This window comes from Branchiostoma lanceolatum, chromosome 17 (genome assembly GCF_035083965.1).
Source record: "Branchiostoma lanceolatum isolate klBraLanc5 chromosome 17, klBraLanc5.hap2, whole genome shotgun sequence".
In the NCBI taxonomy this organism is placed as follows: domain Eukaryota; kingdom Metazoa; phylum Chordata; class Leptocardii; order Amphioxiformes; family Branchiostomatidae; genus Branchiostoma; species Branchiostoma lanceolatum.
In genome coordinates this window covers 20,018,694-20,044,981 of record NC_089738.1, presented here as the reverse complement: position 1 = coordinate 20,044,981, position 26,288 = coordinate 20,018,694, and the positions used below count along the sequence as shown (strand labels likewise).

Here is a 26,288-nt window from a genome sequence, read left to right as displayed (position 1 = left end):
TGGAAATAGGAATAGTATTATGTACAAATGAAGTAGGAAACAGGCTGATTGAATTGACAAGGCAACAAATAAATTCAAATTGAGTCCAGTGCAATTGCAAAGACTCCAATCCAAAGAGTGAAATCAATTTATCATATAAGATATCGGAAAAGTACGATTTATAACGGTTTTAACAACTTGAAGGCATGTGGATTTATCGAAACGTTGCCACACATGCACCTTTTGTCAGTGTTGCAAAATCTGACACGCTGACATGGAGAAGAAAAGCACTTCGAAGAAAAATGAAGGCCTTGACTTGTAGCGCACCGAGTGGGTAACCAGGTTTGTAAAGCGTGACCTTTGACCTGTAGAGGAGGCGGAAGCAAGATGGCTCATGTGACTGGCGATTGGAACCCGCTGGGACAGGTTTTCTACAGGTAAGGGCTTTCTACACGGCTACGTTACAGCCACAAGCTGCATCTGACCTTCAGAAGTAGTGTCGTAGCTTTATAAGGAAAGATGAGATTCTTGGCTGGTGCTGTCGTTATGTTGCGGGAAAACAAGTTTTCAGACGGCCTACATCGGCCCAACACGTACCCTTCCAAACAGATCTCAGATGAAGAGGTGTTTTGTACGAAGAGTGCAGCACTTAAAAATATACCCGGCGTTACGAAGAAGTCAAAAGTAGATTTTGTATGTAACAGAACGTCCTGTGTGCGTGTGTGTGTATATGTTGTTGTTGTGTGTGTGTGCGCGCGCGCGTGCGTGTGAGGCTGTGTCTATTGTGTGTCAGTGTGTCTATTTATGTTTGTGTCGGTGCATGATCATGAGGTGTGTTGAAAATACCTTGAAGTGTGTGTAATTATAAGTAGGCGCCTGTATGTGCATGTGTGAAACTGTTTTATGTTTGTATGAGGCTGTGTATCTGTACTGTATGTGTGCGGACAGTCCTTTCTCCCTCCACCCCTGATTTTGTTGTTGTTGTTGTCCTTGTTTAACGTCTATCATATCGCTAGACGTGGTCTCTTGGTGCTGTGTTACGCTTGGTTCAGATACGAGGCTAATGTCTCTCTATAGGTGTTTAACTCTTGGTCGCTTGTGCTTGCGCGCTGCTGGAAGTGTTACTAGGAGAGCACATCGAGTCTGTGTGATCTGATCATTAAGTATTACAAATGATGAATTTCCCCGTTTGCTGATGACAGGAAGCAGGAGATCTACTCCATGGGATGGCGCGACATCGACCTGGACAAGTTCGTGGTCGCCGCGGCGCCGTACGGGGGACCGATCGCGCTGATACGGGACGAGACGAAGCTGGTGCGGGTACAGGGCAGCATCCGACCCGTCATCTACATCTACACCTCCTCTGGCAGGGAGATCTCCTCTATACGGGTAAGGAAGGAGGGAAGCAAGGGGGAAGGGGGGGGGGAGGTAGAGAAGGAGAAAGGGAAGGAGGACAAGGCTTGTGCAAGTTCAGCAGGGAGGGAGTGAATGAATGAATGAATGAAATGAAAGATTCTTCCGCTACATGTAACCAGTTGACAGGTTGTTGATCATATGATCTGCCTGAACTCTGACCTGCTTCCTTATTTGTGCAGTGGAACAGTGGTCATGTGTTGAACTCTAGACTTTGACCTTACTTGTGATCCACCTGAACTTTGACCTTACTTGTGATCCACCTGAACTCTGACCTTGTGATCCACCTGAACTTTTACCTTGTGGTCCACCTGCCTTCTGACCTTCCTCCTTATTTGTGCAGTGAAACCTTGGTTAGTGATGAACTCTAAACTTTGACCTTACTTGTGATCCACCTGAACTTTGACCTTACTTGTGATCCCCCTGAACTTTGACCTTCCGCCTTATTTGTGCAGTGGAACAGCGGTCATGTGATCCACCTGGGCTGGTCGTGCAGCGAGGAGCTGCTGTGTGTTCAGGAGGACGGGAGCGTGCTCGTGTACGACATCTTCGGGCAGTTCAAACGCACCTTCAGCATGGGCACCGTGAGTACACTGGGTTTATATGTATAACATATAAACATACAGACATATACAGTTCAAACGCACCTTCAGCATGGGCACCGTGAGTACACTGGGGTTATATGTATAACTTATAAACATACAGACATATACAGTTCAAACGCACCTTCAGCATGGGCACCGTGAGTACACCTGGGTTATATGTATAACTTATATAAACATACAGACATATACAGTTCAAACGCACCTTCAGCATGGGCACCGTGAGTACAACTGGGTTATATGTATAACATATAAACATACAGACATATACAGTTCAAATGCACCTTCAGCATGGGCACCGTGAGTACACCTGGGTTATATGTATAACATATAAACATACAGACATATACAGTTCAAACGCACCTTCAGCATGGGCACCGTGAGTACACCTGGGTTATATGTATAACTTATATAAACATACAGACATATACAGTTCAAACGCACCTTCAGCATGGGCACCGTGAGTACAACTGGGTTATATGTATAACATATAAACATACAGACATATACAGTTCAAATGCACCTTCAGCATGGGCACCGTGAGTACACCTGGGTTATATGTATAACTTATATAAACATACAGACATATACAGTTCAAACGCACCTTCAGCATGGGCACCGTGAGTACACCTGGGTTATATGTATAACATATAAGCATACAGTCTGACATATACAGTTCAAACGCACCTTCAGCATGGGCACCGTGAGTACACCTGGGTTATATGTATAACATATAAACATACAGACATATACAGTTCAAACGCACCTTCAGCATGGGCGCCGTGAGTACACCTGGGTTATATGTATAACATATAAACATACAGACATATACAGTTCAAACGCACCTTCAGCATGGGCACCGTGAGTACACCTGGGTTATATGTATAACATATAAACATACAGACATATACAGTTCAAATGCACCTTCAGCATGGGCACCGTGAGTACACTTGGGTTATATGTATAACATATAAACATACAGACATATACAGTTCAAATGCACCTTCAGCATGGGCACCGTGAGTACACCTGGGTTATATGTATAACTTATAAACATACAGACATATACAGTTCAAACGCACCTTCAGCATGGGCACCGTGAGTACACCTGGGTTATATGTATAACATATAAACATACAGACATATACAGTTCAAATGCACCTTCAGCATGGGCACCGTGAGTACACTTGGGTTATATGTATAACATATAAACATACAGACATATGCAGTTCAAACGCACCTTCAGCATGGGCACCGTGAGTACACTTGGGTTATATGTATAACATATAAGCATACAGACATATACAGTTCAAACGCACCTTCAGCATGGGCACCGTGAGTACACTTGGGTTATATGTATAACATATAAACATACAGACATATACAGTTCAAATGCACCTTCAGCATGGGAACTGTGAGTATACTTGGGTTATATGTATAACATATAAGCATACAGACATATACAGTTCAAATGCACCTTCAGCATGGGAACTGTGAGTACACCTGGGGTTATATGTATAACATATAAGCATACAGACATATACAGTTCAAATGCACCTTCAGCATGGGCACCGTGAGTACACTTGGGTTATATGTATAACATATAAACATACAGACATATACAGTTCAAACGCACCTTCAGCATGGGCACCGTGAGTACACTGGGGTTATATGTATAACATATAAACATACAGACATATGCAGTTCAAACGCACCTTCAGCATGGGCACCGTGAGTACACTTGGGTTATATGTATAACATATAAACATACAGACATATACAGTTCAAATGCACCTTCAGCATGGGCACCGTGAGTACACTTGGGTTATATGTATAACATATAAGCATACAGACATATACAGTTCAAACGCACCTTCAGCATGGGCACCGTGAGTACACTTGGGTTATATGTATAACATATAAACATACAGACATATACAGTTCAAATGCACCTTCAGCATGGGAACTGTGAGTATACTTGGGTTATATGTATAACATATAAGCATACAGACATATACAGTTCAAACGCACCTTCAGCATGGGAACTGTGAGTACACCTGGGTTATATGTATAACATATAAACATACAGACATATACAGTTCAAACGCACCTTCAGCATGGGCACCGTGAGTACACTTGGGTTATATGTATAACATATAAACATACAGACATATACAGTTCAAATGCACCTTCAGCATGGGAACTGTGAGTATACTTGGGTTATATGTATAACATATAAGCATACAGACATATACAGTTCAAATGCACCTTCAGCATGGGAACTGTGAGTACACCTGGGGTTATATGTATAACATATAAGCATACAGACATATACAGTTCAAATGCACCTTCAGCATGGGCACCGTGAGTACACTTGGGTTATATGTATAACATATAAGCATACAGACATATACAGTTCAAACGCACCTTCAGCATGGGCACCGTGAGTACACTTGGGTTATATGTATAACATATAAACATACAGACATATACAGTTCAAATGCACCTTCAGCATGGGAACTGTGAGTATACTTGGGTTATATGTATAACATATAAGCATACAGACATATACAGTTCAAATGCACCTTCAGCATGGGAACTGTGAGTACACCTGGGGTTATATGTATAACATATAAGCATACAGACATATACAGTTCAAATGCACCTTCAGCATGGGCACCGTGAGTACACTTGGGTTATATGTATAACATATAAACATACAGACATATACAGTTCAAACGCACCTTCAGCATGGGCACCGTGAGTACACTGGGGTTATATGTATAACATATAAACATACAGACATATGCAGTTCAAACGCACCTTCAGCATGGGCACCGTGAGTACACTTGGGTTATATGTATAACATATAAACATACAGACATATACAGTTCAAATGCACCTTCAGCATGGGCACCGTGAGTACACTTGGGTTATATGTATAACATATAAGCATACAGACATATACAGTTCAAACGCACCTTCAGCATGGGCACCGTGAGTACACTTGGGTTATATGTATAACATATAAACATACAGACATATACAGTTCAAATGCACCTTCAGCATGGGAACTGTGAGTATACTTGGGTTATATGTATAACATATAAGCATACAGACATATACAGTTCAAACGCACCTTCAGCATGGGAACTGTGAGTACACCTGGGTTATATGTATAACATATAAACATACAGACATATACAGTTCAAACGCACCTTCAGCATGGGAACCGTGAGTACACCTGGGTTATATGTATAACATATAAGCATACAGACATATACAGTTCAAATGCACCTTCAGCATGGGCACCGTGAGTACACCTGGGTTATATGTATAACATATAAACATACAGACATATACAGTTCAAACGCACCTTCAGCATGGGAACTGTGAGTACACTGGGGTTATATGTATAACATATAAGCATACAGACATATACAGTTCAAACGCACCTTCAGCATGGGAACTGTGAGTACACTTGGGTTTTATGTATAACATATAAACATACAGACATATACAGTTCAAATGCACCTTCAGCATGGGCACCGTGAGTATACTTGGGTCGGATGTCATTTCAGAGAGGATAGCTTGCATTTCGGTATCTACTGTACATTCAGTTATTTTCTTGGAGACTTTATTTCGAGGAGGAAGGGGAAAGGTTTTCACTGTGTTTTAATTTTGCAGGTTGAACAGTAATAATACATCAAAAGTGCACATTCAGTTTCATGAATTTGTTGTAGAGAGATCACAGCAAAAATCTAACCACTGTGAACATATAGAAATTTACAGTATATCTCTGTTATGAAATATATACATTATGAAATATATATGTTATAGACATATTTTGCTTTGCCAGAGACATCAAGTTTCGTGTGTGTATCAAAGTTTAAAGTGTTGTTTGATGTTTTTCCCCTGCAGGAAGCAAAGGAGATGAAGGTCAGAGATTGCCGGATCTTCAACAGCCACCAGGGCACCGGCCTGGCCGTCATGACCAGCACCTACCGCATCTTCATGGTCAACAACGTGGACGAACCGCGCATTCGCAGGATGGCCGACGTGCCAGGTACAGGAACAGCGGTGGGAGACCTCAAGGGGATGGGAACAGTGGTGGGAGATCCCAAGGGGTGGGGAATGGCGGTGGGAGATCCCAAGTGGGCTGGGAACAGTGGTGAGAGACCCCAAGGGGAGAGGAACAGCATTGGGAGATCCCAAGTAGTGGGAAACAGTGGTGGGAGACCGCAATGGGAATGGGAACAGTGGTGGGAGATCCCAAGGCGTGGGGAACAGTAGTGGGAGATCCCGAGGGGAGGGAACAGTGGTGGGAAATCCCAGGGGGAGGGGAACAGTGGTGAGAAACCCCAAGGGGAGGGGAACAGTGGTGGGAGATCCCAGGGGGAGGCGAACAGTGGTGGGAGATCCCAGGGGGAGGGGAACAGTGGTGGGAGATCCCAGGGGGAGGGGAACAGTGGTGAGAAACCCCAAGGGGAGGGGAACAGTGGTGGGAGATCTCTGGGGGATGGGAACAGTGGTGAGAGACTCCAAGGGGAGAGGAACAACATTGGGAGATCCCAAGTAGTGGGAAACAGTGGTGAGAGACCGCAATGGGAATGGGAACAGTGGTGGGAGATCCCAAGGCGTGGGGAACAGTGGTGGGAGATCCCGAGGGGAGGGGAACAGTGGTGGGAGATCCCAGGGGGAGGGGAACAGTGGTGGGAGATCCCAGGGGGAGGGGAACAGTGGTGGGAGATCCTAGGGGGATGACAACAGTGGTGGGAAATCCCTGGGGGATGGGAACAGTGGTAGGAGACCCCTAGTGTAACATTTGTTGGATTCCCATGGAAAGTGGAAATCAAGAAAGAACCTCTTGTCATTTCTGTAATTTTCCGTCCCCGGCAGGTCTTGACGCCCCTCCCAGCAGTTGGGTGGTGATCTCGCAGGACCGACAGTCGCGCGTCCTTCTGGCGCGGGAGAACGACCTTTACCTGCTCGACCACGGCGGGCAGTACTCCCGACAGGTGGGTCTGTCTGTCTGTCTGTTCGTCTGTCTGTTCATCTGTGTTTGCACAGTTATTTCTTTATCAAGTTTATGCTATATATGTCTCACTGCAGTGACAGAAAGGTCAGAGTTAAGGAAGTAAACTTCAGAGGTGGTAGAATTAGTCATTTATCAACAGGTGTCTGTTTGTTGTGACAATGTCCCCAGCTTGCACCAGTAAGCCAGCAGGTGGAGGCGTACACATAGATGGCCGTGTGTTTGTTTATTTGTTTGTTTGTTTGTTGTCTCCAGCTTGCCCCAGTAAGCCAGCAGGTGGTGGCGTACACAGAGATGGCCGTGTGTTTGTTTATTTATTTATTTGTTTGTTGTCTCCAGCTTGCACCAGTAAGCCAGCAGGTGGAGGCGTACACATAGATGGCCGTGTGTTTGTTTATTTATTTGTTTGTTTGTTGTCTCCAGCTTGCCCCAGTAAGCCAGCAGGTGGAGGCGTACACAGAGATGGCCGTGTGTTTGTTTATTTATTTGTTTGTTTGTTGTCTCCAGCTTGCCCCAGTAAGCCAGCAGGTGGAGGCGTACACAGAGATGGCCGTGTGTTTGTTTATTTATTTATTTGTTTGTTGTCTCCAGCTTGCCCCAGTAAGCCAGCAGGTAGAGGCGTACACAGAGATGGCCGTGTGTTTGTTTATTTATTTGTTTGTTTGTTGTCTCCAGCTTGCCCCAGTAAGCCAGCAGGTGGAGGCGTACACAGAGATGGCCGTGTGTTTGTTTATTTATTTATTTGTTTGTTGTCTCCAGCTTGCCCCAGTAAGCCAGCAGGTGGTGGCGTACACAGAGATGGCCGTGTGTTTGTTTATTTATTTATTTGTTTGTTGTCTCCAGCTTGCCCCAGTAAGTCAGCAGGTGGAAGCGTACACAGAGATGGCCGTGTGTTTGTTTATTTATTTGTTTGTTTGTTGTCTCCAGCTTGCCCCAGTAAGCCAGCAGGTAGAGGCGTACACAGAGATGGCCGTGTGTTTGTTTATTTATTTATTTGTTTGTTGTCTCCAGCTTGCCCCAGTAAGCCAGCAGGTTGAGGCGTACACAGAGATGGCCGTGTGTTTGTTTATTTATTTATTTGTTTGTTGTCTCCAGCTTGCCCCAGTAAGCCAGCAGGTTGAAGCCTACACAGAGATGGCCGTGTGTTTGTTTATTTGTTTGTTTGTTGTCCCCAGCTTGCCCCAGTAAGCCAGCAGGTGGAAGCGTACACAGAGATGGCCGTGTGTTTGTTTATTTATTTGTTTGTTTGTTGTCTCCAGCTTGCCCCAGTAAGCCAGCAGGTTGAGGCGTACACAGAGATGGCCGTGTATTTGTTTATTTATTTATTTGTTTGTTTGTTGTCTCCAGCTTGCCCCAGTAAGCCAGCAGGTTGAGGCCTACACAGAGATGGCCGTGTGTTTGTTTATTTATTTGTTTGTTTGTTGTCTCCAGCTTGCCCCAGTAAGCCAGCAGGTTGAGGCGTACACAGAGATGGCCGTTTCCTTCAACAACAAGTACCTGGCTCTGTTCACCAACTCTGGCCTGCTGTGGATCGGGTCCTCAGATTTGGAGGTTCGTCGGTTTGATTCTATTGAGATTTTTGCTTCCAATTCAACAAACCTTTAGCCTGAGTTCCAGCCTTTTTAGCTTCCGTACGCTACCTAAGCTCCGCTTTTGGCCGGCAGCGGAGCTTGGGTAGCGTACGGAGGCTAAAAAGGCTGGAACTCAAGCTTACAAACCATCTCGCTGTCTAAAAGTGAGTAAAACGTTAGAAAACCACAGTTCTGGACGGATGTTGACAACGTTAGTGTTGAGGTTTTGTTTCCTGCTCCCACCCAGAGAGCGTACTGTGAGTTTGACACCAAGTGTCCGCAGAGACCCAAGCAGCTCGCCTGGTGAGTACCTCATGTATTATTTACCTGGATATCTAACCTTCATGAACATACCTGAGGCTGGTTCTGTATCTCTTATTAGCTATGATATGGGCTGGAAAAATCATATTGGAACAGAAATAATACAGGAAATAAGTAGAATATATTAAAGTCAACTAATTTTCAGACGAAGAATGACTCTAACACTGAAAGGGTGTTTATACCTGTGCCTGTGACCCCAATGAATGTGTCATGCAGGTGAGGGAACACCTGTCCTTTGTTCTGCAGGTGTGGCACAGGTAAATTGTTGATGGTGAGCCCAGGGAAAAATTACAATGTACAAAAGTACAATGTAGAGTGACCTGGTACACCTGTTGCACCTGTTATACTTGTTATGACTAGGGGTGGGTACCGGTACCGTGTACCGGTACAAAACCGGTATTTCTTAATGGATCGGTCCAAAAAAACCGGTCCGTAAAAAATCAGTGGACCGGCCTATGGACCGATTAGAAAATTCATAGTACCAGGCTACAAGTAGGCGGCCACATAACTGGTCTAAGAAAATACAAAACAGCAGATTTAACGAATCGAAGACGTTAGCTGTGAATCATATCTAGAAACACTTAAAGGATGAGTAAACAGACGGCGTGGAGAGCATAGTTATAATTTTGAGACAAAGTGCAAACCTAAGAAATCATATCGTTCCAGACATGACGTTTATTTGGAGACTTTTGCGTGTGTCTCGCTCTCCAAAATATGATGTACTGCGACACTTCTATAATCAGGTACAGGTACAGGTCCAGACCTGGACCTGACCCTCTGGACCTGGACCGGACCTGAATTTTATGTACCGGTACCCACCCCTAGTTATGACTGTTACACCTGTTACACCTGTCCTTTGTCCCACAGGTGCGGCACAGGTGCTATAGTGGGCTACTGGGAGAACATACTGCTGATGGTGGGTCCAGGGAAGGACTATGTAAAGTATAACGTTGACAGCACGGTGCATCTTGTCCCAGAGTTGGACGGACTCCGGATTCTCAGTAACTACATCCACGAGTTCCTGCACAAAGTTCCAAGTAAGTATATATTAAAGACAATTCAAACTCTACAACTGGACAAAATTTGGAGATTTAATTCCGGACGTTTCCAGTGACATCCATCACTCTTCTTCAGCGTCACAAACATGAACTGGCAAAACGAAAACAATGCTAGTAATTCATAACTGGGAAAACCGGTTGAATATGTCAAGGACACTAACTCATAAGAAAACGTCTGCAAATGTCATTAAAATGTAAAGCATGTTAGGATCCTGTTTGTTTCTTCAGTCAATCTGCAAAACTGGTAGATTGTTTTAGACGTAACGCGTGAGTTTTCTACGGTAACTAAAAGCTGCGTAAGACCAGACTGTAAGGTCTGATCCATTCACACCGGGACGGACCCATAGCTACTCTTTTTTCATAAGTGTGATGGGTTCTTTAATGTGGTCAAGATGTGGCTCTCCTCAAACACTGGACCTCTGGCTTAACGTCTCATCTGAGAGGATGTCTCTACCTGAAGCTAGGTGCTCATTTCTATCTGAGTCAAGCAACGAAATAGGTGAAATTCCATTTTTTAAGGGCAAAACATTGGGGCCTGCTATTGATTCAAACAGAATCTTTTCGATTGTAAGTCAACAATCCTAATAATAACCACCTGACAAGACCAGCTTCCCACGTTTGGACCTTTTTGAATGATGTCAAATTTACACAAAAACAGAAATGTAGTTGCTTCAATCAGCTGATGGACTTTTCTTCATTTCGATTATGACATTTCTATTACATCCAGAATACACCATAATTATGAATTTGACATTTTGCAGTGCCAGTACAATGTCAGGAGGGTTTGTGACTCTTCGCAGTTTCCATAGATGAAAATAACATTGTCAAATGCTTTAGTGGCAGATCTGAAGAATGCAGCATTGAGTCTTCTTATCCTTTACACCCCTCTTCCTTCAGCTGTTGTGGAGTGTGTGTTTAAGATCGGGTCCATCGAGCCAGGTGCCATGCTGTACGAAGCCTCCAGGGAATTCCAGGTGTGTAGTAGTTGTAGTATCTTATATTGATACAGGTGAGATAAAATCCTGAAAACCATACTGATTGTTTAGCCGTAACAACTAACTTATGGTGTAATCAATACACATTCGGCACATGGATGCATTTGTAGCAGTTATAGGGTTAAACTGAGGCAAACGTCCCAATGCTTATCTACCAAGCATTTTGTTTTCAGATACTGTTAGTCCATTGTATGACTTCTGTACTGCAGAAATGTTTCAAACGTGAATTTCAACACTGAAAACCTCCTTTTCCCTTCTACTGTGAAATTAAACCACAGGGAAATTTAATGAATTTACAGTACCAGGATCTAACTCGTAATGTTCAAATCACAAAGACGTTACAATTTCCATCCAGGCTAATGCCTCCTAATTCATGATCATTTGTCGGTCATCACTTTTTTTCCGCAGCTGAATAATTGAGAGCATTTGTAGCTTTAATCTTCTCCCTGCTGAAGTAGCAATTTTGAGAGCAAGATTTGTGTTGGTAACAGGGAGAGGGTTAATCGGACACGTATCCGATATGGAACTGATTAACATATGAGTTACAAACTGTGACCACATGTTTAAGCAACAGCTAATTAATGAAACCACGTGCGAAGCTAGACTCATGGCACATCTGTTCAGTTTTATGATATGTTATATGAGGATTATTAGTACTAAAGTCTTGTAATTATGAGATGTTGTTGTGTGCTATGTTATGTTGTGCTGTCCCTGTTTTTCTGTGTGAAGTTGTTACTCTTGGAAGAGGAGCTGTCACATTTAGATGGGACAACCAATAAACCAATAAACTTTCTTCCCAGAACGGGAGTCCGAAGGCGGACGAGTACATCCGGATGATCCAGGACCGGCTGCAGGCGGCGGTGGACCAGTGCATCCAGGCGGCGGGGAGCGAGCACGAACCAACCACGCAGAGGATGCTGCTCAGGGTAAGTGTGTGCGTGTGTGTGTACATGTCTGTGTATATGTGTGTGCGTGTGTGTGTGTGTGTGCATGTGTGTGTGTGTGCATGTGTGTGTGTGTGCATGTGTGTGTGTGTGTGCGTGTGTGTGTACATGTCTGTGTATATGTGTGTGCATGTGTGTGTGTGTGTGTGTGTGTGTGTGTGTGTGTGTGTGTGTGTGTGTGCATGTGTGTGTGTGTGTGTGTGTGTGTGTGTGTGTGTGTCTGTGTGTGTATATGTGTGTGCATGTGTGTGTGTGTGTGTGTGTGTCTGTGTCGAGGCGGTGGACCAGTGCATCCAGGCGGCGGGGAGCGAGCACGAACCAACCACACAGAGGATGCTGCTCAGGGTTAGTGTGTGTGTAAGGGGTGGATACCGGTTCGCTGGACCTGATTCAAACCTTTATAACATCCAAGAACCGAGTAAAAAAAACCTGAAAGCCTAAAACCTGAGTCCAAAAAAACCTGAACAAAGTACAAGTATATTTTTCTATTTTGTTTGATGAAAAGTGTTTTGAGTCTCCCCTCTGACAAAAAGGCATTTGAAATAAGTGCAACATTCAAATATCAAACACTGGTTTGTCTTGAAAGTCTTCTCACCAAGAAACTTTTATAGTCATGCGTGTCAGTGTTAACTCTTATGCTTGATATTGGTCTAATAAAACAAAAGATCAACTGGACAGGATCAGGTTCAGGTCCGGACCTGAACCTAAATCTCTGGACCTAAACTTGGACTTGGACCTTATTAAGCCGAACCGATATCCACCCCTAGTGTGTGTTCATTGTTTAGGGAGCACACGTTGTTAATTTTCCTTGTTGAATCTGTCGTTCTAGACTTACAAAAATGGAGTGACGGATCCTGCAGACAGCGGTACAGAGAGCTCAACATATAAGATCAGAAGATCAGAAACCTACGTACAGTACATGCATGCAGTCACTGTGTACCACACAGATACTGCACATCTTATCTGCATTCTTATGAGCTGAATGTTGAATGATTATTCAAACTGAACCGGACTGCAACAAAGAAAGAATAAATGAAACAAATTTTCCACTGTTTGCTGACTGTTTACTGTTTACTAATCCTTTATTGTTAACTGATTGTTAAGTTATTGATTATTTATCTATTTATTTTATTTATTTAGATTTACCACATGTGTGGAAGGATTGACATAACAGGTGACTATCACCTTTTCAAGATGTCAACCCAGACCAGACTGTAAGGTTTGGACCATCGCACACTGGGGCATGCCCCTACTCTTTTTCGAAAGGTGTGGTGGGTTCTTTAACGTGCGCGGGGTGTCTGATGTTTACCCCCTGCAGGCCGCATCGTTTGGGAAGTGTTTCCTGAGCGACATGAACCCCGAGCCGTTCGTCCGCATGTGTCGGATGCTGCGTGTGCTCAACTCCGTCCGAGACTTCACCATCGGGATCCCGCTGTCCTGCGCACAGTATCCTTATCAAACACTCTGTACATGTCCCCCTCTCCTGTGCTCAGTATCCTTATAAAGAACTTTGTAACAAATCAATGGAAAGATTTGAAGCAAAACTAGAAAGACAACATTTGCAAGCAAATACATACATGGGCTTGCCTAACAAACTACAGTACTGCTCTGTTTATTCTTACTCCCTACAAACACATACAGGTACATATACATGTATATGGTGACCAGCCTCTTCAGCTCTATCCTTCCACTTGCTACATAATGTAATCCAACACCAGAGTGTCTGCTACTTTACCAGTAACCATGGTGACAGCCGTCTTGTCCAAGTCATTGACCTTAGCTTATTCACTTGGAAAGGAAGAAGAAACGGGGCAAAAACAATATGCTTCCCATCTGTGAAGGTAAACGTAATGATCTCTGCCATAAATCTAACATAGGATAAAGCTGATATTTAGAGTTCATGGTGTAAACTTTTCTTTTGTCTGTGTTGATAACACACCACCTGTCCACCTTAACCCCTCACCTGTCCACCTTAACCCCTCACCTGTCCACCTTAACCCCTCACCTGTCCACTTTAACCCCTCACCTGTCCACCTTAACCCCTCACCTGTCCACCTTAACCCCTCACCTGTCCACCTTAACCCCTCACCTGTCCACCTTAACCCCTCACCTGTCCACCTTAACCCCTCACCTGTCCACCTTAACCCCTCACCTGTCCACCTTAACCCCTCACCTGTCAACCTTAACCCCTCACCTGTCCACCTTAACCCCTCACCTGTCCACCTTAACCCCTCACCTGTCCACCTTAACCCCTCACCTGTCCACCTTAACCCCTCACCTGTCCACCTTAACCCCTCACCTGTCCACCTTAACCCCTCACCTGTCCACCTTAACCCCTCACTTGTCCACCTTAACCCCTCACCTGTCCACCTTAACCCCTCACTTGTCCACCTTAACCCCTCACCTGTCCACCTTAACCCCTCACTTGTCCACCTTAACCCCTCACCTGTCCACCTTAACCCCTCGCTTGTCCACCTTAACCCCTCACTTGTCCACCTTAACCCCTCACCTGTCCACCTTAACCCCTCACCTGTCCACCTTAACCCCTCACCTGTCCACCTTAACCCCTCACCTGTCCACCTTAACCCCTCACTTGTCCACCTTAACCCCTCACCTGTCAACCTTAACCCCTCACCTGTCCACCTTAACCCCTCACTTGTCCACCTTAACCCCTCACCTGTCCACCTTAACCCCTCGCTTGTCCACCTTAACCCCTCACTTGTCCACCTTAACCCCTCACCTGTCCACCTTAACCCTCACTTGTCCACCTTAACCCCTCACTTGTCCACCTTAACCCCTCACTTGTCCACCTTAACCCCTCACCTGTCCACCTTAACCCCTCACCTGTCCACCTTAACCCCTCACCTGTCCACCTTAACCCCTCACCTGTCCACCTTAACCCCTCACCTGTCCACCTTAACCCCTCACTTGTCCACCTTAACCCCTCACCTGTCCACCTTAACCCCTCACCTGTCCACCTTTACCCCTCACCTGTCCACCTTAACCCCTCACCTGTCCACCTTAACCCCTCACCTGTCCACCTTAACCCCTCACCTGTCCACCTTAACCCCTCACCTGTCCACCTTAACCCCTCACCTGTCCACCTTAACCCCTCACCTGTCCACCTTAACCCCTCACCTGTCCACCTTAACCCCTCACCTGTCCACCTTAACCCCTCACCTGTCCACCTTAACCCCTCACCTGTCCACCTTTACCCCTCACCTGTCAACCTTAACCCCTCACCTGTCCACCTTAACCCCTCACCTGTCCACCTTAACCCCTCACCTGTCCACCTTTACCCCTCACCTGTCAACCTTAACCCCTCACCTGTCCACCTTAACCCCTCACCTGTCCACCTTAACCCCTCACCTGTCCACCTTAACCCCTCACCTGTCCACCTTAACCCCTCACCTGTCCACCTTAACCCCTCACCTGTCCACCTTAACCCCTCACCTGTCCACCTTAACCCCTCACCTGTCCACCTTAACCCCTCACCTGTCCACCTTAACCCCTCACCTGTCCACCTTTACCCCTCACCTGTCAACCTTAACCCCTCACCTGTCCACCTTAACCCCTCACCTGTCCACCTTAACCCCTCACCTGTCCACCTTTACCCCTCACCTGTCAACCTTAACCCCTCACCTGTCCACCTTAACCCCTCACCTGTCCACCTTAACCCCTGCCCCAGACTGGAACAGCTGTCCATGCCCGTGCTGATTGACAGGTAAAGTGAAGGTGTCTTTTTTAAATTCCATGTTTCTACACTGCCGAGTTACTCAACTAGCTTTTCCATGTTGAAGCTCTAGGTTGAAAGTTTGTAAAATCATCACAACAACGTTAAATTGTAATTTGCAACACAGATATTTCACTTACCCAAATAATTTTGACTGTCCAACTCCCGTCTTTGTCAGGGAATGAGCAATCCACCGCTTCTGTGACGTTACGTTATGCAATATTGAAGCCTTTCTGCGATGTAGCTCTGTCAAATTGTTGTGCACAAAAACTCATGCAATTTCCTCTGTCTTCAGATTTTGTCTACTATAGTAGGAAAAAAATATCTGTAAGCGAACAAGTGAAAATTTTGAACATTTTTTACTCCCCTAAGACTGGTGCTGAGAAGTCTTTGTAGCAGTCCTAAAATGTGGACTGAGATTGGCTTGTAGTAGTCAGGGTGTGTGTTGGGATAGCATTGGGCTGGTCCTACTTGATGATTTACAGTTTAAGTTTTTATCTGTTGAAGTGTGGCATTGTTTTGTCTAGTACAACTGCAGTTCCCTCTGTCTTACATATACGATTTTGTCCATTGTGATGAGATGACTAATCATATAGACTTGATCCGGCCCGCTGTATTGGCTCGCTCTCCCTACCTACATCCAGGGGGACCTAGGTCGGGGGAGTCGGGGGGATAATAACAAAACGCAGGATGAAAGTTGTGACGCTTGCTGTACTGAGTTCGCTGTATTCTTGGTTGGCAAATTTCCTGGCATCCAGCAAGAAAACTTTGCAAGCAAATGAAAACTTGACCATGTTTAATCCCCCTCCACAGACTTGTGCTGAGAAGACAGTACCCGCTGGCCATCAGGGTCTGTCAGTACCTCAAGATGCCGGACGCTGAGGGGGTCAGCCGCATCCTCGCACACTGGGCATGTTACAAGGTACAAACAAAGGGTGAAGTAAAAATCTCAAGAGTTAGAAAAATATATGCTGATGTCCACCTCTACCTCCCGGTGCAATGGCCGACTTGGTAGAGTGTTTTCCTTGTACATGGTAGGTCGTGAGTTCGAACCCCGGCCGGGTCATACCAAAGACTCTAAAAATGGTACATACTGCTATCTCTGCCTAGCACTCAGCATTTGGGAAAGAGTGTGGAAGTTAAATACACACATCACTACCAGCGGACTAGCCTCCTGCTGTAGAGACTTGCACAAAGTTGTGTGGCCCAAGGGCTATAGAAATGGAGATTGGCGCCACCCCAGCTTTTTTCTCAAGATGCCCGAGTCACTTCAACTTTTTAACCTCTACCTCCACCCGCAGGTGCAGCAGACCCATGTGGACGATGAGCTGATCGCCCGCTCGATAAACGAGAAGCTTCGCGACGCCCCGGGAATCTCGTACTCGGAGATCGCCGCGAAGGCAGCGGAGTGCGGCAGGACCGAGCTCGCCATACGGGTAGGATCCGTTAAAATCTGGACAAAATAAAATCTGGATCAGGATAGAACCTGGTCCGTTTAGACAGGTGGTCACTATATATGGAGAGGATTCTTAATGTTTGTGTCAATGAAAAGAATTATTTGTATCTGTATAGCCGGTATTATATAAGTGACCACTAGAAAGTGGTACATTCATCAAATTATGCGGCAGGACCAAGCTTGTCATCCGAGTAGGCCCCGTTAGTACTGTTCCACTGACAGAGCTTTAGTACACTGACGTAGCCGTTTGGCACCCTCATTCTCTAATAGTTAAAGAGTTGATTTGATTGATTTATTCGGCTAGAAAAGAGTTAGGCAGCAGGAGGAAGGTTACTGAAATGCACGAATAGTACAGTTTCCTGGCTCTCGGGAATAGAACCCGGGCTGCCAGCACGCAAACCACAACACTTACCCCAAGGCTAACAGGTCCGGACCAGTCAGACTGGTCAGTAGGTGGCACTTGAACCACACTGTTACACCAAGGAGGCTATGTAGGCTACTAGTATATAACCTCCTTGGTCCGGTTACACTAATCACTTTCTCCATAATACCAGTCCTGTATTCCCCTACTGGTAGTTTGCCAGATTTTAAGATTTTTTTTCTGCCATCTAAAAATTGATGGCGAATTGCAAAGTGGTATGCAAAGCCCTAAGACTAGTATGAGCTGAATATTGTGCTCAGCCTTCTGTGCATTGTGAGAAAGCCTTACTTGGGCTGCTGCAATACCCCCAGTTGATGGTTTTGGGAACTGCAAGTAAAGCTAAGACATACCATGTCATGTATCATCTGACACCCCTAACATGTTATCTGACTCCCTCCTGTCATCTCTTCCCCTTATGTAATGTAATCCGACCATCTTTCATGTAATCTGACCCCTGCCTGTAACCTGACCCCTGCCTGTAATCCGACCCCAGCTGCTGGAATACGAGCCCAAGTCTGCGGAGCAGGTTCCGCTGCTGATGAAGATGGGGCGAGACCAGCTGGCGCTGGCGAAGGCGGTGGACAGCGGGGACACTGATCTGGGTACGACTGTAGTCATGGCAACCACACACACTGATCTGGGTAGGACTGTAGTCATGGCAACCACACACACTGATCTTGGTGGCTGTAGTCAAGGCAACCACACACACTGATCTGGGTAGGACTGTAGTCATGGTAACCACACACACTGATCTGGGTAGGACTGTAGTCATGGTAACCACACACACTGACCTGGGTAGGACTGTAGTCATGGCAACCACACACACTGATCTGAGTAGGACTGTAGTCATGGCAACCACACACATGTACACCTCCACATTGTGCCCATTAACCACACTAACACTGGGTTAGCCTGGAATCTCTAGAGAGGCTCGGGAGCTATAATAGGTTTGGATTCCAGGCTACACTGGGTAGGACTGCTGGATCTGTGTTCAAGTTAGAAGTGATTCTGAATCAAAGTTGTAATTTCCAACACAAAAATTGGACTTTTGGGACAATCCAACTCCAGTCTTTGCAATCCACTGCTTCTACATTTTTGTACAGTCATCATGAAACAAGAGCACATAACTCAGTGGACCATTATTGTAAGTTGCAGAAAGTTTGTGGCGCCCCCCGTCTCTGTTAACGAATAGTTGTAAGGCCTTTCACACTCTTACCAAAAAATGCTTCTGTGTCCAAATTTTGTGTTGGAAATTATAGTTTAACTTTGCTTCAAAATAACTTCCACATTGTATATACGCACATTATCTACACTTAACACCACTTTTGTATGTTCAAAAAGACACCCTAATGTCTCTGTTGTCAGGTTCTAAATATCACTCACACTACTTGAAGAAGTTACTGGAACAGAATGTCTGTGTAGTGTAAGTGGCGTCTGTGTAGCACAGTGGCAGAGCATCCGGCTATGAACCAATAAGACCCATGTTCAATCCCCAGTGCAGCACCCAGACATGTCCGGACATGCACCAGACGTTGTGCCCTTGGGAAAGGCACTTAACACACATTTCCCATGTCCTAAGCCCAGCAGTAGGGTTTGGGTTGGCGTTAGGAAGGGCATCCAGCCGTAAAAACTCTTGCTACAAAAAAGGACTACAAAAAAGGAAATAGAGAGAGAGAGAGAGAGAATGATACTCTATTTTGTTTATTTCAAGACACTGACTTGAGATACAATTTATATTGACAACTCAAATCAAGTATACAGTGTCTAAGATGCTTATTGTGTTTAAGACTACTTGTAGAAGCACCCTAATGTAGACCCTTCTGCCCCCCTCCCCACGCCCCCCTCCCCACCAGTCTACACTGTAGTGATGCACCTCAAGGAGAAGCTGACCTTGGGAGACTTCCTCATGACCATTCGGAACCTTCCGACGGCGCAGAGCCTCTACCTACAGGTCTGTTTTTTTTTTTTTTTCCATCATCCTAATTCTCAATGTCGGAAAGATACTACAAAGAGTCACCTTGTACAACCTTCTATCAATTTATTTACATGTTAACTCATGGATTTTTGTCCTTCTAGGTTGACGGAATTTACTGAAATATTTTCCATCATAATATCATGCAACAAAATTCCGTCAAAATGAATGATTGAATGACGGGTGGTGGCTAGAACCCTGATTTTAACCTCCAGGCAGTGCTTCAATTACCAATCATTTGACAGACTGAGATGGAATGGACCAATCCCATAGCCCCGCTCACCTCCGTCAAAATGTAGAAATGCAGCATTAAAAAAACATAAAAAATTCAAATATTAGACGGACATGCAGCCACTCTCTCATTGCCACACTAACTCACTATAAGTTGCCCCAAAATGAGAAGTTCCCGCAAAACTTTGGGTAAGGCAAAATGAAACAACATGACATGAAAAAAGGGCGTCCTCTGAAACAACAAATGTTTATTGCAAAACATGTGAAATTTGCTGTCTTTGTACATCACTTCTTGACATGACCAGCTTCTGTCAGTTACAGTATGCCCATAGCCAGGATTTGTTTGGGGAGGTTCCTTTGTAGCTTCTTTTGCAACAAGCAAGTGCCGCAAACCCGAGGGGGTCTGGGGCATACCAATTTAGAAGAGACAACCATTTGAAATACTAGTAGTATTTCCAGCGTTTTTGAGAGGATTACAAAGTAATAGATAACAGCGCTGTCTTAAGAGGATGCGCTGATCATTCTTTTTGTGTACTTTGTGTATGTTATTTGGTACTGCACGCAGGCTTGCTATTTTACCAGACACTTCCCTGAACCTAGTTATTGGTTCAGAGAAGGTTGAACAGGTAATTGAATCAGCCCTCCTTGGTTTGCATATGGACCCATCGCTTTCCTGGAACCTTCACATGAAACATCCAATGGCAAAACTATCATCAAACTTAGCCTATGTTAGAGGGTATGCCTGTCATCTACCTGATACAATGTGCAAGGTTGTTGTTCAAGCCCTAGTGTTATCAATCTTGAACTACTGTTCACCTATACTGGCTAGTGTGCCAGATTTATGTACTTAGAAGATACAAGTGATACAAAACAAAGCCTGCAGACTGGCCCTAAGATGTTCGTTTGACTCACCAATAGCGAAAATGCACTCTGAACTTGGTTGGTTTTCAGTGAGAAGTAGATTTAACGTCAGCACTCTTAAGTTATTCTTCAAGATTGTTATGATAGGTGAGCCACATGAGATCTACAAATCTCTTGTACCAGTTCATGTATCGCACAGCTACTCTACTAGGCAATCAGTGCACAATTATTATCTTTTCAAACCAAAGAACAACAGCGGAAACAAAATGTTCAGCTGCAGATCCGTAATGTTATGGAATGCACTATCTAGCGAATTCAAGACCGTTTCGGATGTTAGACACTTCAAGAAATTGGTTGATCAATTGTATGCGACGTAATAGTTTTAACTTTATGATAGATTGATAGTTTGATTGTAAATAGGGAGCAATTGTAGTAATTTGTAGGTATGTTTTTATTGCCAGATATGTCGACTGATGGTTCAGTCATAATGAGCTTCTGACCTTTTCTTCAATTCTACCTGCTTTTACCTGTATGTGAATATGTAATTATGTGTGTACGTATGTATGTATTTTGTGATGTACTTGTAGTGTTTATGAGCCCTGGAAGATTAGCCCCCTAGAGGGGCTAAAGGTTAGCCCCCTAGAGGGGCTAAAGGGTATCACAATAAACTCAATAAACTCAACTCAACCCCACCCTACAGGCATGTGCAGTGGATCAAGACACATTTCTGGTTTCTTTCATGATTTCTTATCTGTCCCCCTGCAGTACTGCTATCATTGGTCGAACCGATAATTGCCATTCTCTAATTGGTTGAACTGCTGATTGTGCTTACTCTATCATTGGTCGAACCGATACTTGCCATTCTCTGATTGGTTGAACTGCTGATTGTGCTTACTCTCTCATTGGTCGAACTGATGATTGCCATTCTCTAATTGGTTGAACTGCTGATTGAGCTAACTCTCTCATTGGTCGATCTGATGACTGCCATTCTCTAATTGGTTGAATGCCAATTGTGCTAACTCTCTCATTGGTCAAACCGATAACTGTCATTCTCTTCTGATTGGTTGAATGCTAATTGTGCTAACTCTATGCAAACCTCCACAGTACTGCAAGGAGCAGAACCGAGAGATGCTTCAAGACCTGTACTACCAGGAGGACAACTTTCAGGAGTCAGCAAACTGTCGTGTCATGGACAGCTACAATGAGACGGTAAATAAACAAACAAACAAACAAACAATAAATAAATAAACACTTCCAGGTGTCCGCAAACTGTCGCGTCATGGATAGCTACAACGAGACGGTAAATAAACAAACAAACAAACAAACTAACATTAATACGTTTGTGAAGGTTAGACATCCAGGTAAACAATATATACGGAGAATTCGAACTCTACAACTGGATGAAAAATTCAGAGATTTATTTCCGGACGTTTCGAGTGACATCCATCACTCTTCTTCAGCGTCACTAAAGTGAACTAGCAGAACTCACCAGTATTTATATACAAACTAACATTAAAATAAATAAATAAATACTTCCAGGAGTCCGCCAACTGTCACGTCATAGACAGCTACAATGAGACGGTAAATAAACAAACAATAAATGAGAACGTGCCAACTTTCGCATATGGGTTTGATAATGATCTACGCTACGCATGGCATGCCCAGTACTGACTGTTGAAGAGTTTTTTATTGCTTATGAGTTGAACACTTGGGAAGCATGTGACATGTTGTTTGTTTGTTTTTGTTTACAGAGAATGGACGAGCGAATACGAGCGCTACAGCAGGCCCAGGAGGCCTACACCAAGGCCAGGAACGACTTCGCTGCAAAGGTCGGTGCAACGGTTCTCAACATTTGATGTTCAAAATGCTTGACTACCTCTTAAATGCCATCTAAATCTAAAGAAAAACTGTGGTCTCCATTCTTGATCTCTTCTACAGATCACACGACACCATCTCACAACAAACAAACAGCCTTCGTAACCCCTGCTTCTCCTAATGGGTCAGTGAAGTCATGCTTGTCTCGAGCATTGATGTTTCTGACCTAGGGTGAATAGATGCTGCTACAGTAAGAATTAGCTCAGTGTTTGATGAGTGGCCCCCTACGGCCTTGCACTGAGCGAGTTCGTTAAAAAAGAAAAAATCAACAAACAAACAAACAAACAACTTTCCGCAGGCGACAGAGGAGCAGGTGAGACTGCTGAAGTACCAGATGAGGCTGGAGGAGGAGCTGAAGCGGCCGTACCTGGACCTGTCCTTACACGACACCATCTCACAACTAACAAACAAACAACTTTCCGCAGGCGACAGAGGAGCAGGTGCGGCTGCTGAAGTACCAGATGAGGCTGGAGGAGGAGCTGAAGAGGCTGTACCTGGACCTGTCCCTACACGACACCATCTCACAACTAACAAACAAACAAACAAACAACAACTTTCCGCAGGCGACAGAGGAGCAGGTGAGGCTGCTGAAGTACCAGATGAGGCTGGAGGAGGAGCTGAAGCGGCCGTACCTGGACCTGTCCCTACACGACACCATCTCACAGCTGACCACCGAGGGGAACCACAAGCTGGCGGAGCAGCTGCGCAAGGAGTTCAAGGTGCCGGATAAGAGGTACGGACACTGTCAGTTTCTTAAGGTGCCGGATAAGAGGGATGGACAGGTTCTTAATAGAATTAAGGAGTTCAGGGTGCCAGAAAAGAGGCCTGTACTATGTGACCCTTCACCTGTGACCTGACTTGTGACGCAACCCCTGACCCTTCCCCTCTAAACCCCACCCCAGTTTTCCATTTGTAAGAATTATTCAAGTTCTTGACTAGACTGTCCATTACCGAAGATAGGTTTCCTTCCATGACCTGACATCTGACCTGTGACCCCTCCCCTCTGACCCCACCCCAGAGTTTCCCCCTGTAAGAAAGTTTGTTCCCCAACCTCTCTGTCCCCTCCAGCTTCCCTTTCATGTGACCTGACCTGTGACCCTTCCCCTCTAAGAAAGCTCGTGACCCGACCTCTCCGTCCCCAGGTTCTGGTGGCTGAAGATCCAGGCTCTAGCGGAGGGCAGCGATTGGGCGGAGCTTGACCGCTTCGCTAAGAGCAAGAAATCCCCCATCGGATACGAGGTGAGATCTTCGGATAACAAAGGTCCTCGTACAGAACCCCAGAGTTGAATATAGCAGACGTTTCTGTGACCGTCTGTCGAGCCTGGACTGTCACCTTCTGCAATACTAACTAGTTCAGCTAGGTGTCGCTGCTGTAGTGTGTCTTCCATTTCATGAAGGCCAGTCTAACACAATTAGAACAAAAAGAAGAAAATTGATTGATTAGTTGGTTGATTGATATGTTGATTGATCGATATATTGATTGATCAATATGCCTATATCGATATATTTGTTGTTCAATATATTTATTAATTGATATTCTGATGTATCTATTGATGACTGATTGATAAGCTGATAGATTGGTATATTGATATGTTGACTGATGGTTGTTTCCTTTTGCAGCCGTTCATCGACGTGTGTCTGAAGCACCAGAACCGATACGAGGCCAACAAGTACGTGGGGCGCATCCCCGACCCAGGCAAGGTCAAGGCCTACATCAAGATCGGGTGGGTCGCTCGTCTGTTCGCAGTGAACATGGGTCGGGTTGGTTGCTCGTCTGTCTTCAGTGAACATGGGCCGGTCGAACCGCCAAGAGATGTTCAGATATTAGTTAAAGTGAAGACTGAATGTTCAAACAACTCCATCCTGCTTTGGTCACACTCGTAGCTGATGGATATATATATATATATGGATATGTATATATATGTATATATATATATATATATATGTATACTTGTACCTACTGTCTAGGATATCAACAACGCATTCCTGCACTTGACTGATACTGTCCATTCATGGCTTTTGGTCTGTCTGTCTGTGTGTGTTTGGATGTTTGTGTGTTTCTGGACTAAGTTGTAAGACTAGTAGTAAGTTGCGTGTTTCCGGACTATGTAGTCGGCATAACTCAAGAACCTCTGGATGGATTACGACATGTTGACATATTTGTATGTTTCTTTGGAAACCTTGACAAGGCCTACATCAAGATCGGGTGGGTCGCTTGTCTGTCTGCGGCGAACGTGGGTTGGGTGGGTCGCTTGTCTGTCCGAGGTGAACATGGGTCGTTCAAACTGCCAAGTAATGTTCAGATAGTTCAAGTGAAGACTGAATCCTTCTTTGGTTACACTCGTAGCTCCTCTCTGAGCTGATATATATGTATATAATGTACTTGAACTTACTGTCTAGGATATCAACAATGCATTCCTACACCTGACTGATGCTGTCAATTCATTACCTCCATGAAAAATGGAGGTACTGTTTTTGGTCTGTGTGTTTGCGTGTATGTTTGCGTGTGTTTGTGTGTTTCCAGACTTTGTAGTTGGCATAAGTCATTGACAAGAACCTGTGGATGGATTACGATTTGTTTATTAATGTGGGGAATTAAGTTGATTTTGCTGCGGAGGTTGGTTGTTTGTTTATTTGTTTGTTTGTTATTTAGAAACCTTGAGCAGGCTGCGGAGGTTGTGGACATGTTTGTTTATTTATTTATTTGTTTATTTTAGAAACCTCGAGCAGGCTGCGGAGATTGTTGACATGTTTGTTTATTTATTTACTTGTTTATTTTAGAAACCTCGAGCAGGCTGCGGAGATTGTTGACATGTTTGTTTATTTATTTACTTGTTTATTTTAAAAACCTCGAGCAGGCGGCGGAGACTGTTGACATGTTTGTTTATTTATTTATTTGTTTATTTTAGAAACCTTGAGCAGGCTGCGGAGATTGTTGACATGTTTGTTTATTTATTTATTTGTTTATTTTAGAAACCTTGAGCAGGCGGCGGAGATTGTTGACATGTTTGTTTATTTATTTATTTGTTTATTTTAGAAACCTTGAGCAGGCGGCTGAGATTGTTGACATGTTTGTTTATTTATTTATTTGTTTATTTTAGAAACCTTGAGCAGGCGGCGGAGATTGTTGACATGTTTGTTTATTTATTTATTTGTTTATTTTAGAAACCTTGAGCAGGCGGCGGAGATCGTTGTCATGTTTGTTTATTTATTTGTTTATTTTAAAAACCTTGAGCAGGCGGCGGAGATTGTTGACATGTTTGTTTATTTATCTATTTGTTTATTTTAGAAACCTCGAGAAGGCTGCGGAGATCGTTGACATGTTTGTTTATTTATCTATTTGTTTATTTTAGAAACCTCGAGCAGGCGGCGGAGATTGTTGACATGTTTGTTTATTTATCTATTTGTTTATTTTAGAAACCTCGAGCAGGCTGCGTAGATCGTTGACATGTTTGTTTGTTTATTTATTTGTTTATTTTAGAAACCTCGAGCAGGCTGCGGAGATTGTTGACATGTTTGTTTATTTATTTATTTGTTTATTTTAGAAACCTTGAGCAGGCGGCGGAGATTGTTGACATGTTTATTTATTTGTTATTTAGAAACCTCGAGCAGGCTGCGGAGATTGTTGACATGTTTGTTTATTTATTTATTTGTTTATTTTAGAAACCTTGAGCAGGCGGCGGAGACGGCCCTGCAGCAGAGAAGCGAGGATGAGCTGAACCTTGTGCTGAGTAAGTGCACCTCCTCGCATCGCGTCCTCGCCGAGAAGATCAACACCATGAAGGCACAGATCTCAAGCAAGAAATAACGTCTTTAGGACA

At 44.4% G+C, this 26,288-nt stretch overlaps 1 protein-coding gene across 6 annotated transcripts; it reads left to right on the top strand.

Moving 5' to 3' along the window:
• The first annotated feature begins 312 nt into the window (after positions 1-312).
• LOC136422774 (vacuolar protein sorting-associated protein 16 homolog) lies at positions 313-26,288 on the top strand. 6 transcript variants are annotated; one of them, XM_066410641.1, is made up of 23 exons: positions 313-416; positions 1,182-1,368; positions 1,848-1,976; positions 5,916-6,060; positions 6,894-7,012; positions 8,461-8,580; positions 8,848-8,903; positions 9,789-9,958; positions 10,877-10,953; positions 11,775-11,900; positions 13,237-13,364; positions 15,607-15,642; positions 16,465-16,573; positions 16,953-17,087; positions 18,022-18,130; positions 19,382-19,479; positions 21,697-21,801; positions 22,344-22,421; positions 23,031-23,200; positions 23,610-23,706; positions 24,088-24,191; positions 25,121-25,142; positions 26,153-26,288. In XM_066410641.1, the coding sequence occupies exons 1-23, from the start codon at positions 367-369 to the stop codon at positions 26,273-26,275; spliced, it is 2,493 nt and encodes an 830-aa protein (XP_066266738.1). In that variant the 5' UTR covers positions 313-366; the 3' UTR covers positions 26,276-26,288. The 6 variants fall into 6 exon arrangements, with proteins under 6 accessions (XP_066266738.1, XP_066266737.1, XP_066266739.1 ...); XM_066410640.1 differs by lacking the exon at positions 25,121-25,142 and having other exon boundaries at positions 26,131-26,288; XM_066410642.1 differs by lacking the exons at positions 25,121-25,142; positions 26,153-26,288 and adding an exon at positions 25,441-25,519.

Excerpts from the sequence above, each read along its gene's own strand:
- LOC136422774 (XM_066410640.1), top strand. The coding sequence starts at position 367 with ATGGCTCATGTGACTGGCGATTGGAACCCGCTGGGACAGGTTTTCTAC. Across the intron at positions 417-1,181 it reads CTGGGACAGGTTTTCTACAG|GAAGCAGGAGATCTACTCCA; the intron begins GTAAGGGCTTTC and ends TGCTGATGACAG. Across the intron at positions 23,201-23,609 it reads TTCAAGGTGCCGGATAAGAG|GTTCTGGTGGCTGAAGATCC; the intron begins GTACGGACACTG and ends CTCCGTCCCCAG.